The 13,863-nt window shown below is 35.8% G+C and overlaps 1 protein-coding gene across 3 annotated transcripts; it reads left to right on the top strand.

Moving 5' to 3' along the window:
• Window positions 1-392: 392 nt before the first annotated feature.
• Window positions 393-12,164, top strand: vgll3 (vestigial-like family member 3). 3 transcript variants are annotated; one of them, XM_073912590.1, is made up of 4 exons: window positions 393-591; window positions 2,354-2,681; window positions 5,284-5,769; window positions 8,497-12,164. In XM_073912590.1, the coding sequence occupies exons 1-4, from the start codon at window positions 460-462 to the stop codon at window positions 8,535-8,537; spliced, it is 987 nt and encodes a 328-aa protein (XP_073768691.1). In that variant the 5' UTR covers window positions 393-459; the 3' UTR covers window positions 8,538-12,164. The 3 variants fall into 3 exon arrangements, with proteins under 3 accessions (XP_073768691.1, XP_073768690.1, XP_021334557.1); XM_073912589.1 differs by having other exon boundaries at window positions 2,351-2,681; XM_021478882.2 differs by having other exon boundaries at window positions 2,348-2,681.
• The last annotated feature ends 1,699 nt before the right edge of the window (window positions 12,165-13,863 follow it).

The following is a 13,863-nucleotide window of genomic DNA, read 5'->3' as shown; positions in this document are numbered from 1 at the left end:
TTAAGTATGCAAACGCAACCATAATGTTCCTGGCATCCTCAACTAACTGTCAAAATCTTAGTTCTGAGCTCATCATTAATCTATTTGTGTACATCTTTTATTAGTCTATTATTGGTAGAGTACTAGTTCATGAATATGTGTTTCAACTAATTCAGCAGATCCCCGATTCCACCAATCAGATAGCAGCGCTCCAAACTTTCCCCCAATCAGCGAAACTCCTGTAACTTTCGCTCGCACTCCGCGCCCGTGGCTCTGTTTTGATGCGCTGCCTGTCTGTAGGTGGTGAAGCCTCGTTTGGTGACACTTTTGTTTTTATGTTAATATTTTCTTTTACAAACCGCGGCGCTTTTGTCTACGCGCAGGTTTATATAGCCAGGGGAAGGAATGATGACGGCGTTTATCAGCGGTTGAGGAAGCTGTATCTGAAGAGCCACTTGAGATCGCCTATAAGCCTCTGCCATGAGTTGTTTGGATGTTATGTATCATCATCAGAGTTATGGAGCTCATCACTATCTGCCCTCGACATCAGCGGCGGCGGCGGCGTACAAAGCGGCGTATTTACACCATCACCACCAGCAGCAGCAGCAGCAGGTAGGGGAGTAAAGTTGGTTTTATATTGGACTTCCTCCTTAATGATATAATTTCAGTAAATAGTGAAATTTTAATCACTATTTAAAGTAGCCTACAACCTTTTTCGCAGTAAATAAAATAATGCTATGTTGTTTTAAAGTCATTTACATGTCGAAATATTCAGAGTAGCGTTTTTAAAAAGTAATATTTGTTTTTTCCAGTTCTTTTTGGTAATAACTATTAATACAAATAACTATAAGTTAGCTAAAATGATTTAATTTCGTCAATAGATGTATTTTTTGTTTGTTTGTTTAATGTTTTAACTTCAGAAAAGGTCAAAAGTGAATATTTGGCTGAATAACCTTGTTTTTCAAGCGGTCTCTTAAAGCGATGGTTCACCCAAAATGAATATTCTGTCATTATTTACTGTTTTTATCCAAATCAGTTTAAGTTTTCTTTCATCACTGAACACATAAGAAGATTTAAAGAAAGCATTTACATTCATTGTACGAAAAACAAATACTGTGGAAGTCAATGGTTACCGGTTTTCTGCTTTCTTAAAAATGTCTTCTTTTTGTTCATTAAATAAAGGAAACTCATAAAGTTTTGTAACAAGTGATGACTTTTTTGTGAACTACCTCTTTAACTTTTTTCCAAAGTGAAATATATAAAATAGTTTTGTGCATAATATATATATATATATATATATATATATATATATATATATATATATATATATATATATATATATATATATATATATATATATATATATATACATATTTAATGTATATTTAGAATAGTTTTTAATGTATACATAAATGTAAATACATCATTTTACATTATTTTTAGATCTACATGTTGCAAACTAATTTTAATAACAGCATGATAATAGTTTTACTCTTTTATTATGGACAGCAGCAGTCAAACAGCTCTTTTTAAAACATTTTAAAGCAATTTTACTGATTTTTACTTACTTTCAGTGTTATTATGGTTATAAAAAACCTGGAAAAGTCATGGAATTTTGACATGGCATTTTCCTGGCCTGAAAACATTTTGGAAAAACAAAAAAAAACCAAAATCTGTGTACTTGAGTATAGGTTGGTTGTCTTGACTTCTATTTTGTCCTTGGTCAATCTCTGAAAATATTAGTGCGGTGTCAGTATTATCTAAATAAATTGTACATAAATATAAATATAAATTGAAACTAAAGAGATTGCTACGTGATTTTTATATGCTGTGATATGCTGTGATAAATTTGAACATGCATTGTTTTTGTTTTTTTACCAGCATATGTAGACATTGCATGAAACATTAGGTCATGAAAACTTTCTTGAAAGTTTTGGAAATGTCATGGAATTTTAGTTGTAAAAATGTGCATGAACCCTGTACTATGCAATCTTCACACACTTACTTTAGTAAATTTGATGACTTTGTTACTTTAAAATGTGTAAAACAATTACAATGCTCTGACGAGTAGACTGCTTTATTCTCTTAAAGCTATTATGTTATCAAACTCTGCTTGCTGATATTCGATACAGAATTCTTCAGATTCCTAGCTGTGAATTACAACTGGCTGTGTTTATACAGTCTCATACAGAAATCTTCATGGGCGTAAATCCACGTAAATACCGCTGACTTGCCAAGTGTGGGCATTGGGCCATCAGTTCAGAGACAATCCTCAACAGTCTATTTTGGTCCGGCACCAGGTGGTTAATGTGTGCGTAGCAGCCTTTAACCCCTGACCTTCACAATTAAGGTTCTCTGTGTCTTTCAGCAGAAGAAGTTCAGCGTCTTCAGCAGGATGCAGGATTCAGAGGAGTTTCCCTCGCACTGCGGCCAGAATAAGCAGCCCGGAGCTCTGAAGTCCCGCTCTGAGCCTGAGCTTCTGCCAGAGGAGGAGCAGAGCAGTGGGGAAGAGGATCGCTGTAAGGATACACTACAGCCCGCCGACGCCGAGTACTTGAGTGCCAGGTGTGTGGTCTTCACCTATTTTCGTGGAGACATCGGGGATGTGGTGGACGAGCATTTCTCACGCGCTTTGAGCCAGAACAGTGCCTTTAGCAATGACACCAAGGCCAGCAGACTTAACCCTGGAGGACCATGGAAAGGTAGGAGACAACATTTATAACACAAATTGTAATTATAGTGATAATAAATAGATTTGGTTAGCTTAAAAAGTTATTTTGAGAGCTATTTTGTTTATTGTTGACATTATTTATGTCAAAAATCATGTTTATTGGGGTGTGGGTCAAATTTTCTTGCTTGGGTTCAGTTTATTTCAACCAAAATCACAATATTAAGTGGGGGGCTGAACCTACACACCTACATTATCATGCCATCGATTCAGTTCAATTCGATATCTCGGTGCATTGACGATGCTTTCCATCCACAATTTGATATTTTACTTAGCTACACAATAACTATTGTGTTAAACTGCATAACTTAAAAAATATAATTATATTTATATATTATTTGTAACACAATTTTGCCCTTTAATACAATCAGTCAGGCATATGTACTGTACTTTTAATTTTACCCTGCTCAAAAAAAACTTTCTATTTGAATGTATCAAACAAAACTAAAATACATGCACAGAACAACATGATCATTTATAGTAGGTAAGCAAATGTAAATATTATCTCAATTGTCTTTTAACCATTGTTAAGCGAGTTCTTAAGTGCCTATGATTGGCCACATGCTCAACAGAAAAGGCTGTGATTGGCTCTTTTCCTAGCTGGGTTCTGATGCACTTCCCTGGCAGTGAAAGACTGTCCAGCACACTCTCAAGTAGTGAATTGTGCACAGTTATCTGCTTTTTAAGAAGCTGGAGTGTTTTAATTTAACGGTCTCCTCCCTCACCATAGTAAGCTACCGCCATATAACTTATGTGATAAATGACATCAGTACATAATAGCCGGTTATGATTATTACTGAACCAATGCTGAATTGAAACAATTCATTTTGTCACCCCTACTATTATCACTCGGGTTGCAGCTGGAAGGGCATCTGCTGCATAAAAAAGTATGCTGGATTAGTTGGTGGTTCATTCATGCTGTGGCAACCACTGATTATTAAAGCAAATAACCTGAAAAAAAATTGAATGAATGCATATATTAACACTTTATTAACAGTTCACTAAATTTTTATCAGCTTTTAAAGTTTTAAAGCTGTATTTTGCTATTTTAACTACAACAACTTCAATGTATGTTAATGTAGTTTGGAAACTAACAAAATGGCATTTTTTAAATTAAAATAATTGTGATTTTGGATTTTGTGACATACAATAAATAAAGTTGAATTTTTGCCCCAAGTTCTGTTTAACAGAGAGATTTTTTAGAACACATTTCTAAACATAATACACAAATTTCTAATAACTGATTTATTTTATCTTTGCCATGATGACAGTAAATAATATTTGACTAGATATTTTTCAAGACACTTCTATACAGCTTAAAGTGACATTTAAAGGCTTAACTAGGTTAATTTGGTTAACTGGGCAGGTTAGGGTAATTAGGCAAGTTATTGTAGAACGATAGTTTTTTCTGTAGACTATTAAAAAAATATATAGCTTAAAGAGGCTAATAATTTTGAGCTTAAAATGGGTTTTAAAAAATTTAAAACTGCTTTTATTCTAGCCGAAACAAAACAAATAAGTATTTCTTCAGAAGAAAAATATATTATCAGAAATACTGTGAAAATTGCCTTGCTCTGTTAAACATAATTTGGGAAATACTTAAAAAAGAAAAAAAAAAAGAAAATCCAAGGGGGCTAATGATTATGATATCAACCGGTATATAAGTAAGTTTAATGACATTTTAAAATGTACAAAAAAAGTATAATAAATTAGTACATTAAATTTTGATAAATCAACCAAATCAAATGTAAGGCCATTAAATGGTATTAAAAAGTTCTGAATTTAATCTGTGAATATTGGAATGCTGTTTAATTTATGAAATCGATAAAATCCTGTGAGATTTGACATCACCTTTCTTTGTTTACTGCAGTAACCAAGGCACAACCTTTATTCTGCTGTTGTCTGTGGTACCTGCTGGATTACCATTTTTAGATTGTTTTAGTTTAGGATTGGTTTCAATCAGTATTTAGTAAATATAGCCTACTGTAAGTTAAAATGTTGCCAATGTTACCGATTGAAACCTAAAGTTCCGATTAGTTTTTAAAATGTATGGAAAGAGTCTATAAAAAGGTGTTATAAGTAGGCCCACCCGGAATCTGCGTGTGCAGAATTCTGCAGATTTTCCGCTGATTTCTGCAGATTTTTAGCCCATCATTAATTCTGTTTATTAACTTGAGTAAATGTGTGTAAATCTATATTTATTCAGATTTTTAAATTAATTTCAGTGATATGATTGACTAATGTGAAAATGTTCATCTGATTTATGTACAATGCAATGTGTACAGTATCATTTTCTGTCTTTTACTAGATATAATATATGACAAACTTGCTTTATTTACCAAATAAAGTGAATCTAATTGGATTTGCATTTTAAACCTTAAATAAAAGTTTTAAAGATTTTATTTTTTATTTTATACATTAAGATTTTAATTATGATACTCCCAAAATAGAAATCCACAGATTTTTACTAAAATTCTCCGCAGAAATAGTAAAAAACGTGCGCAGATTCCGTCTGGCCCTAGTTATAAGGTATATATCCTGTTATTGTACTGAGCAAGTGTTTGCTTGTGTTTCAGAAGGAAACTCCCACTCGGAGGGTCAGACTAGCTCTTTACCTTCATCTCTATGGGGCAGTGGTTACCCGTCCCAGAGCAGCCCTTGTGTCCCATCGTCTCACCACGACTTCCCCCCCAGCGCCGCTTTTCACCCCGCAGACAATGGCATCTGGAGCAGCCACAGCCTCGCTCCTCCTCCTTCTGCTCTCACAGACTCCTGGCACTACAGCCTAGGACCACAGAGTGGAGCAGGATATCCTCACGTCCATGAGATGTACCCTCACATGCACCCACGGCACCCACATCCACACGCTCATCACGTGCTCCATCATGCCCACAGCCCTGCTTTGGACCCCCGCTTCAACCCGCTTCTGTTACCAGGCGTAAGGGCGTCCTGCAGTCCAACATCCTGCACCGATACAATAAAAACAGAGCTGGAGCCCAGCAGTATCCCGACACCGAGCTGGCCTGCTTCTTTCCATGGGTCAGTGGACATCTACGATACAGGTGAGATAACATAAAAAAAAAAAAAAATTTACTCAACTTGAAATTGTTTGACACATCTTGGTACAGAATGTTGGTGGCTCATTCCACTGTGACGACCCGTAATGAATAAAGGGACTAAGCCAAAGGAAAATCAATGAATGAATGAATGAACTTGCTCCAGAGCTTTTTAAGTTGACTCAACTTAAATCGAGTCAAGTGCACTACTTGGGTTAAACCCCTTAACTGTCGCCCCCACTTTTTAACATGTGGATTGCTGTAGCAAAGTAATGCTTTATGACTACTTTTTGCATGTTAATAAAAAACTGTTGCTCAGTAATATCTATAATTTTTTTAAACAGTCACCAGATATGGAAACCAGATTTTTTTACTTTTAATCTATCCATAGTTTGTTATGATTGCTTTGTTTTAAGTACAATATTATAGTTTAATAAAAATGTTACCATAAATGGTCCCACAGGTTGTCGGGTGGCAGTAAATTTATTACTCATCCTACGTAGCTAAAAACAACAGTAAAATATGTATTCAGAAGACTTAGACCTTTTTCAATGATAGACAATTTGCCGTGAGTAGATTAGGATTTAATTGCAAAAATAAATGAGGTGAACATTCTGGTTTGGGGGTAGGGGTGGTGACAGTTAAAGGGTTTAAAGGTTGAGTCAACTCAAGTCAAGTTTTTTTTTCAGTGACATTATAAATATGTACACTTATGTACAGTAGCATGGGCGTAATTTCATTATGTTGTGATTAGTTTTTAAATAATAAAAGTTCATTTAATAATGTGTATTTTTTGATAATTATTCATTAATACATATATTTATTAAGAAAACTACGCTCCATCTTTATACACTACTAATAAATACTACAAATTTTTTTTTTATTATCCTCAAAGTGTTGTTTGAACCAAAAATACAGTAAAATAATAGTCAATGAAATATATATATATATATATATATATATATATATATATATATATATATATATATATATATATATATATATATATATATATATATATTTTTTTTTTTTTTAACATGACAGTTTTATATTATATTTTAAAATGGCATTTAATCTGTGAGGGTCTTAATTAATCACTTTAATATGCAAATTTGCTGCTTAAGAATATTTTGGGATTTTTGGTGGTTCGTGATTTAAAGAAAGTTCAAAATAACACCATTCATTATAAATATTAACCTTTTGTACCGTAAAAACATCTTTACAGTCACTTTTGATCGTTTTAATTCATATATTATTATAAAAGTAAAAGTATAATAACTTATATAATATAAGTTATTATAAGTATAATAACTAGCTCTTCCTTTTCATGGAACATCATATTATTCTTACATTATGTGTTTTTATTTAGATGTGATACTCATACTGTAAAGCATTTATTTATATGAAAAGCCACTTTGTTTAAATTTATAAATATAAATCAGTTATTAAACAATATTTCTAATTATATTTTATATATTAATGCACGTGGGCATCACGGTGGCGCAGTGGGTAGCACGTTCACCTCACAGCTAGAAGGTCGCTGGTTCGAGCTTCAGCTGGGTCAGTTGGCATTTCTGTGTGAAGTTTGCATGTTCTGTGAATCATACTGTAGGTGAATCAAATAAGCCAAATTGTCCGTAGTATATGTGTGTGAATGAGAGTGTATCCCAGAGATGGGTTGCAGCTGGAAGGGCATGCGCTGCGTAAAACATAGGCTGGATAAGTTGCCGGTTCATTCCACTGTGGCGACCCCTGATTAATAAAGGGACTAAGCCGAAAAGAAAATAAATGATTGAATGAATATTAATACACATTTTAATGTAATCTTTAATCCAAATCTGAATACTGGTGCGGTCCTTCTTATGTATCTTTGTGTAATCATAAGAATTTTATGATTATACCAGATTATACTTAGAATTCTGTACATTTTTTTATTTATTTCCCGTATACAATTGTGATGCGTACATTTTTTTTTAAGTTATCGAAAATATAAGAACATAATTAGTACAGAATTACCAGCTTATTGTTGTGGTAAAACTTTTAATACAAATGAATTTGTCCGAATATACCGTGTACATGACATCAATTCGTATCTTTTGTGCAATCATAAGCATTTTATGATTATATTAGAATTCTGCACATTTTTTAAATTAATTTACTCGTACAATTATGATTTTTATGTATTTATCAAAAGTATAAAAACATAATAGCCGCGCGGTGGCTAAGTCATTAGCACTGTCACCTCCCAGCAAGAAGGTCGCTGGTTTAAGTCATAGCTGGGTCAGTTGGCATTTCTGTGTGAAGTTTGCATGTTCTCTCCGTGTTTGCGTGGGTTTCCACCAGGTGGTCCGGTTTCCCCCACAGTCCAAAGACATGCGCTATAGGTGAATTGTGTAAACTAAATTGCCCATAGTGTACGTGTGTTAATGAGAGTGTATGGGTGTTTCCCAGTGATGGGTTGCAGCTAGAAGGGTATCCGCTGCGTAAAACATACCGTATGCTGGAGAAGTTGGCGGTTCAATCCACTGTGACGACAGCTGATGAATAAAGTGACTAAGGAAAATGAATAAATCATAACACAATTACATATTTACCAGCTTATTGTTTAATAACTTCTAATACAAATACATTTGTCCTAATATAGCACATACATGGCATAAATTGCAATCTCTAATATTATGTTGCAGAATAAAACAATAAATGTTTTAAAGAGCCTGATTTTATCGTCCACAGCTTTGGAGCAGGACAAAGCGAAGGCCAGCGTTTGGTTCTGAGATTGACTGGACTTGACGCTTTGAAGTGGACCACTTCTACAGCCCAGGTCCACATACATCACTGCCTGTGGATTCTTTCCTCCAAGGACTTTCTTGGGAACTATTCAGGAGGACATCAGTGTCTATCAGCGAAACCAGCACAAAAACAGCTTCGGGGAAAACGAGTGTTTTCATAAAGCATACCATCCTGTCTGGGTTTGTGCCCTTTAATGTGCACTCGTAGACACAGATCCAATTCAGGACGCTTCTCCTCCTCTCATCTGGGCTTTGAAAAATAAGGTTTAAGAGGCGCATCTTCTTTCTTCACACCCAAAGAGTTTTACTCGACATGGTTGATGCTTTAGTACTGCATTGATGTACTCACCACAGGTTCTGTTGAAAGAACCGAACGTATTAGTACAGTACTGTGTGAAGGTCGGAGAAAATCTTTAATATATTTGTCTAAAATAGTCTTTTGACTTTTCTTGATTGTTGTTTTCTGTGTTAATAGATTATTTGGGAACACTTTACTTGAAGGGGTGTTCATAAGGTGTTTATAATCATGACATGAAGATGAAGGAGATTGTATGCATGCTTATGACAGCTGTCATTGAGTGATTAAATGCACTGATGACATTGTTTGACATGTTTTTGTTACAAAAGTTTGACATAACCAAGCCAGCATAGCTTGTCGGAAATCTGTCATAAACATAATTGAGGCCATTGGGTCATGAATATATAGAGCTGAACATATATGAGTACACCCCTCACAAATCTCTCATTTAGATTCATATTTCCTATAGGAAGCTGTACAATATTACATTTGTGGATCAGTGACGTGTGGTGAGATTTGTGGCCGGTGAGGCATATACTTTTTCAGGGTCAGATTTACAAATATATGCACCCAATATATTTGCCAACAACCGATTGTGTTTGATATAGCATATCAGCATTCTTTTTGTGCACATAGCAGGTACATATTGGGCCGAGAATGAATGTAAAATGTATAGCGATTCAATATGGCTCCCAAAAACACCAAGGTGGAAGCTACAGACAGCCTATAACAAGCGACCAAGCGACACAGCACCACATGGGATGTGTGTGCTAGCTCTTTGTCTCTCAAAACATAAAATAACAAACTCCAATTGAACTTCACTTGATGTAAAAAAAGAGCAACCACTGAACAAGAATAACCATGATCTCACGCGCACCCTCTACAGTGTGGCAAAGCTACTGCCTGTCTCATCTTCTGTCTTTTCCGTGATAGACATACTGCACATTAAATACATTACCTATTATATGGAAAGTGAGGACATGATGTCTACAATGTATAAAAACATTTTAATAAAGCATTACATTGGTAGCATACACTGAGTAAGCAAAAGGCACACACTCAAGCCATTGTGCAGGGGTTTGCACAATCTGATGTGAGGCACAGCTCGAGCTGTCTTACCTCGCTTACTATGCTGTAGTTGAGCCGGAAATATGCAAAATACAATATTTTTGTTATAAAAATTATTGAAATCATTTGAATCTAATAGAAATTGCATTCATAGCACTGATCAGTGGACAAATATTTATTTTATGGTTAATATATATCTCATGATGGCAGGTGAAGATGCCTGAGGATGGCAGGTGAGGAGCTTACCTAAGAAAATAACTTACAAATACTGTCCAAAATTAGTACACCCAAATTTATGTTAGGTAAAAATATTTAACAAAAATTAAAATAGCAAAATTCAAGAGAAACAAATATTTTACAAAGTTTGGTTGAAATTTATATGTTCGGTAAATTTTATTTTAATAAATATATCGGTTTAATAAATCTGTTCTGTTCAAATGCACCAAAAATTGTTATCTAAGATATATTTCACTGAGAAATGGATAAAAATATTAATTTTCAAAATGGGGTTTATGTTCATTCATGTTGAGCACTGCATGTCTGACCTCTTTTCAGTGAAACAAAAATAATTTCTAGGTAAAATTTCTCAATACTCTATCAAATATTTTTATAGCAACGTCGACCTGGGCGAAAACGCAAAAAACATTATCACGATATCATGTTTCATATCATTCGATATCGATAATTATTGAATATTTTTTTTAACAATCCATTTAGGAATATTAGGATTTTATTTTATTTAACCACTTTATTTTAATTTACCAACATTACTAAGACCAATAGTTTTAATAGTCAAAAACAAATATTAAAACAAAATATTTGATTTCTTTATAATAAAAAAAAACATGAGTGTTAAAGAGACTCTTAAACTTGATAAATAAAATAGTACAAATTGTGTGCAATGGTAACGCTAAACAATCAAAGCTAAATTTAAGGTGTGAATAATAGTGATCCAGTAAACCTTAAACCCAAAACAAATTATGATAATCAAATCTGAGCTTTCAAGTAAAGGAACCGACCATCATTATTTAAATACATATTGAACATTACAAATTGTGAAGTTGAATGACTACATTTCCCCTTATGCTAAAAATCTTTCTGATAAGGTGCTGTCAGCTGGGATGCACAAGAAAAGAAACCAAAAAGCCACTCTGGCAACATCCTTACTGTTGATCCATTTTTTTTTTTACAATCTCCTTACTGCTGCTTTACGGCACTCATTTTAACATGTGTTGTTATTCTGACTTGAAGTGACAAACAGACAAATTGAAGATGACAAACAGACAAATTGTGCGCGTTACGTGTTATTTTATGTTGTCTTGGTGATGTCAAATTTTCTTAACAAAGACAAATATTTAAGAGAAGTGTTTGGTGCAAATAGAGACAGAAGTGTTTCTACAGGTGGTTTGTCAAGCCCACTCTCCTTTGTGAGGCACACTCAGAAATGTTTTTCTAGAGAAATGTAGTGTTTGTAAGGTGTAGGGCTGCGCAATATTGGTAAAAACTGACATTGCAATATTTTATTTTTGTGCTATACACATTGTGATAATGTGTATAATACAACTTGAATAGAATTATTATGTTGATTTTAGAGTAATTGAGGTCATTTTGTAGAGCATTTGCATAAACTAATAAAGCAAGCACTGATAAAAACAGTAGAGCAAAGATAACAAATAAAATAAAAAGTGCTTTATAGTTTTCTGGGATTCTAGCAGTATTCAGGCACACAGTTAGAAACATTATAATTCTTAATGCTCCAATGCTTGAACTGGCTTAAAATGCCAACATGGGTCTTGAGAAACCATGCAAATGCTACAATTTTTAGTAACATTGTGGAGTCACTGCAAAATGTAACCATAAATACCGTGTGGCTACTGGTCAACTATAACCCTGACTCTACTTTGCAAATCCTACGATGTGACTATTGCGAATGCCCACATTGCGATATCGATGCTGAAATAATATGTGCAGCCCTAATCTGGTGCATATAGAAATGAAAAAGTGTTTTTTCTACAGGTGGTTTGTCAAGCCCACCCCTCTATCCGAGGCACACTTAGAATTACCTAATGTTTTGAGGTATTCCGAATTGTCTTATGAACGCCCCTTCAAGTAAAGCATGACCAATTATTTTTGATGTCAAAACGTCTTGCTTTTGAGGGATACGTCTGCTACACGCAAACTGCTAAGTTTTATTGGCAAACAGTCTGTTTTGTTTGGATGGATTTATTAAATCTTTACAGTGATCATGACTGTCTCTTTATGAGTTGTCAGATTTTATGTCTGTTTACTTTTCTCCATTGAGGTATTCAAAAGGTCAGTGGCAGTGCTCACTTTTGACCAATTTAGGGAAGGAAACGCAGAGCGCAGAGGAGTCCCAGAAGGGATAATGTCATTCCGTTCACATTTAGCTTCATTATATATTGCAAATGTGATTATATGAACGCTCTTAAATGTCAAAAGTTGGAATGTGCTTCCTGTCTGACTAGGAAGTCCGACCCAAGACGACTTGAACGATTGCAAAAACAGACTCCTCTCATCCTAATATGAGCCTGTGAGGAACCAGAAGAATGTGGCGATCGGTTTCTCAATGTAGCTTCGACCCAAATCCACACGAAGAATGCCAAGAGCGCAGAATATGCAGTCTGGTGTGAAATCGAACATCATTTTGAAGAGCTGCAGCTTTAAATATTGTTATACAAGGAAAGCACGTTGCCAGATATTGCATTATATTTGTCATAAAAGACAGCTGCTGGGCTGCTTGTGCTGGGAGTTGGTGTGAATGGAGAGTTGAGAGTGAGATGTCTGACCAGGTGGCAGCAGTGACCCACTCACATTCCTGCTGGACATTAGCAGCTGCTGTACACTCTGGCATGATTACATCTCAAACACACACTAGAAAGACTATTGCATGTGTGTATATAACTTAAAGATCTCCTTCTACTGGAAACAAAATAAGATATTTTGAAGAATGTTGGAAACCATTGACATCCATAGTCTACATTTCAAGAGTTCACACTTAGATATTGCTTGACAGCTGTAAGCAGGTTTGGCATGCTGTCCCGGGAGAGAACCCTGAGCTCGGAGATAGTTGAGCCCAGGGCTCCCGCCAGGTCCATAGAGCATGTGAGGGGAGTACGAGATCAGGTGGTTCTCGAGAGCTCCCCTTTTTGTAAAGGAGAAAAGGAGGAGAAAGGGGTGGATGGGGGGTTTCTTCGGAAAACGAAGATAAGGGAGTAATGTCTAGCTAGGCTACTTATAGTGGGTTAGGATAGATCTGATTGGCTAACTAATGAGTGTAGATAGGTGGCCAGCTGCTGTCAATTATATCACGTGCTCCTCTCGAAATTAGTTTAAAAACTTCACTTCAAGAGTTCACACTTAGATATTGCTTGACAGCTGTAAGCAGGTTTGGCATGCTGTCCCGGGAGAGAACCCTGAGCTCGGAGATAGTTGAGCCCAGGGCTCCCGCCAGGTCCATAGAGCATGTGAGGGGAGTACGAGATCAGGTGGTTCTCGAGAGCTCCCCAAATGCATGAAGCTCGGGACAGCAGCCGTGTATTCGAAGAAACTCCCCAAAAGGCTTGAAATGCTATATCCGGCTGCTGGATATAGTTATTTGAAAAAGAAAAGGTAAAGAGGGCTCCTTTGGAGCAAAGGGTGAAACAGGTTCCTGCGGGAACCCGAGCAGAGTTGGCTTGGGCTGTGAATACTCCTGCTGGAGTAGAGACTCGGGGAGACCCCTGCGGGGGTCAGAGCCATGGGGTGGGCGGGAATCCTGCTGGAGTCATTACAAGGGAAGGGGAGTGAAGGACTCCGGCTGGAGAGGGGGGTGAAGGGGGGCAGGGGGGGCGGGGACTCCAAAGGAGTAATTTGCTCGAGGAACACTCCTTGCGGAGATTGAGCTGGGAGGTGGCAGCACTATATATAATTATATATTTATATGAA

The sequence above is a fragment of the Danio rerio genome, chromosome 9, assembly GCF_049306965.1.
Source record: "Danio rerio strain Tuebingen ecotype United States chromosome 9, GRCz12tu, whole genome shotgun sequence".
NCBI lineage: Eukaryota > Metazoa > Chordata > Actinopteri > Cypriniformes > Danionidae > Danio > Danio rerio.
This window is presented reverse-complemented; position numbering and strand designations above follow the sequence as displayed.

Bases quoted from the DNA above. Each gene is read 5' to 3' on its own strand.
- vgll3 (XM_021478882.2), top strand. From the start codon at position 460: ATGAGTTGTTTGGATGTTATGTATCATCATCAGAGTTATGGAGCTCAT. The intron at 592-2,347 runs GTAGGGGAGTAA...TGTGTCTTTCAG, and splicing joins ACCAGCAGCAGCAGCAGCAG to CAGAAGAAGTTCAGCGTCTT. The intron at 2,682-5,283 runs GTAGGAGACAAC...CTTGTGTTTCAG, and splicing joins CCCTGGAGGACCATGGAAAG to AAGGAAACTCCCACTCGGAG.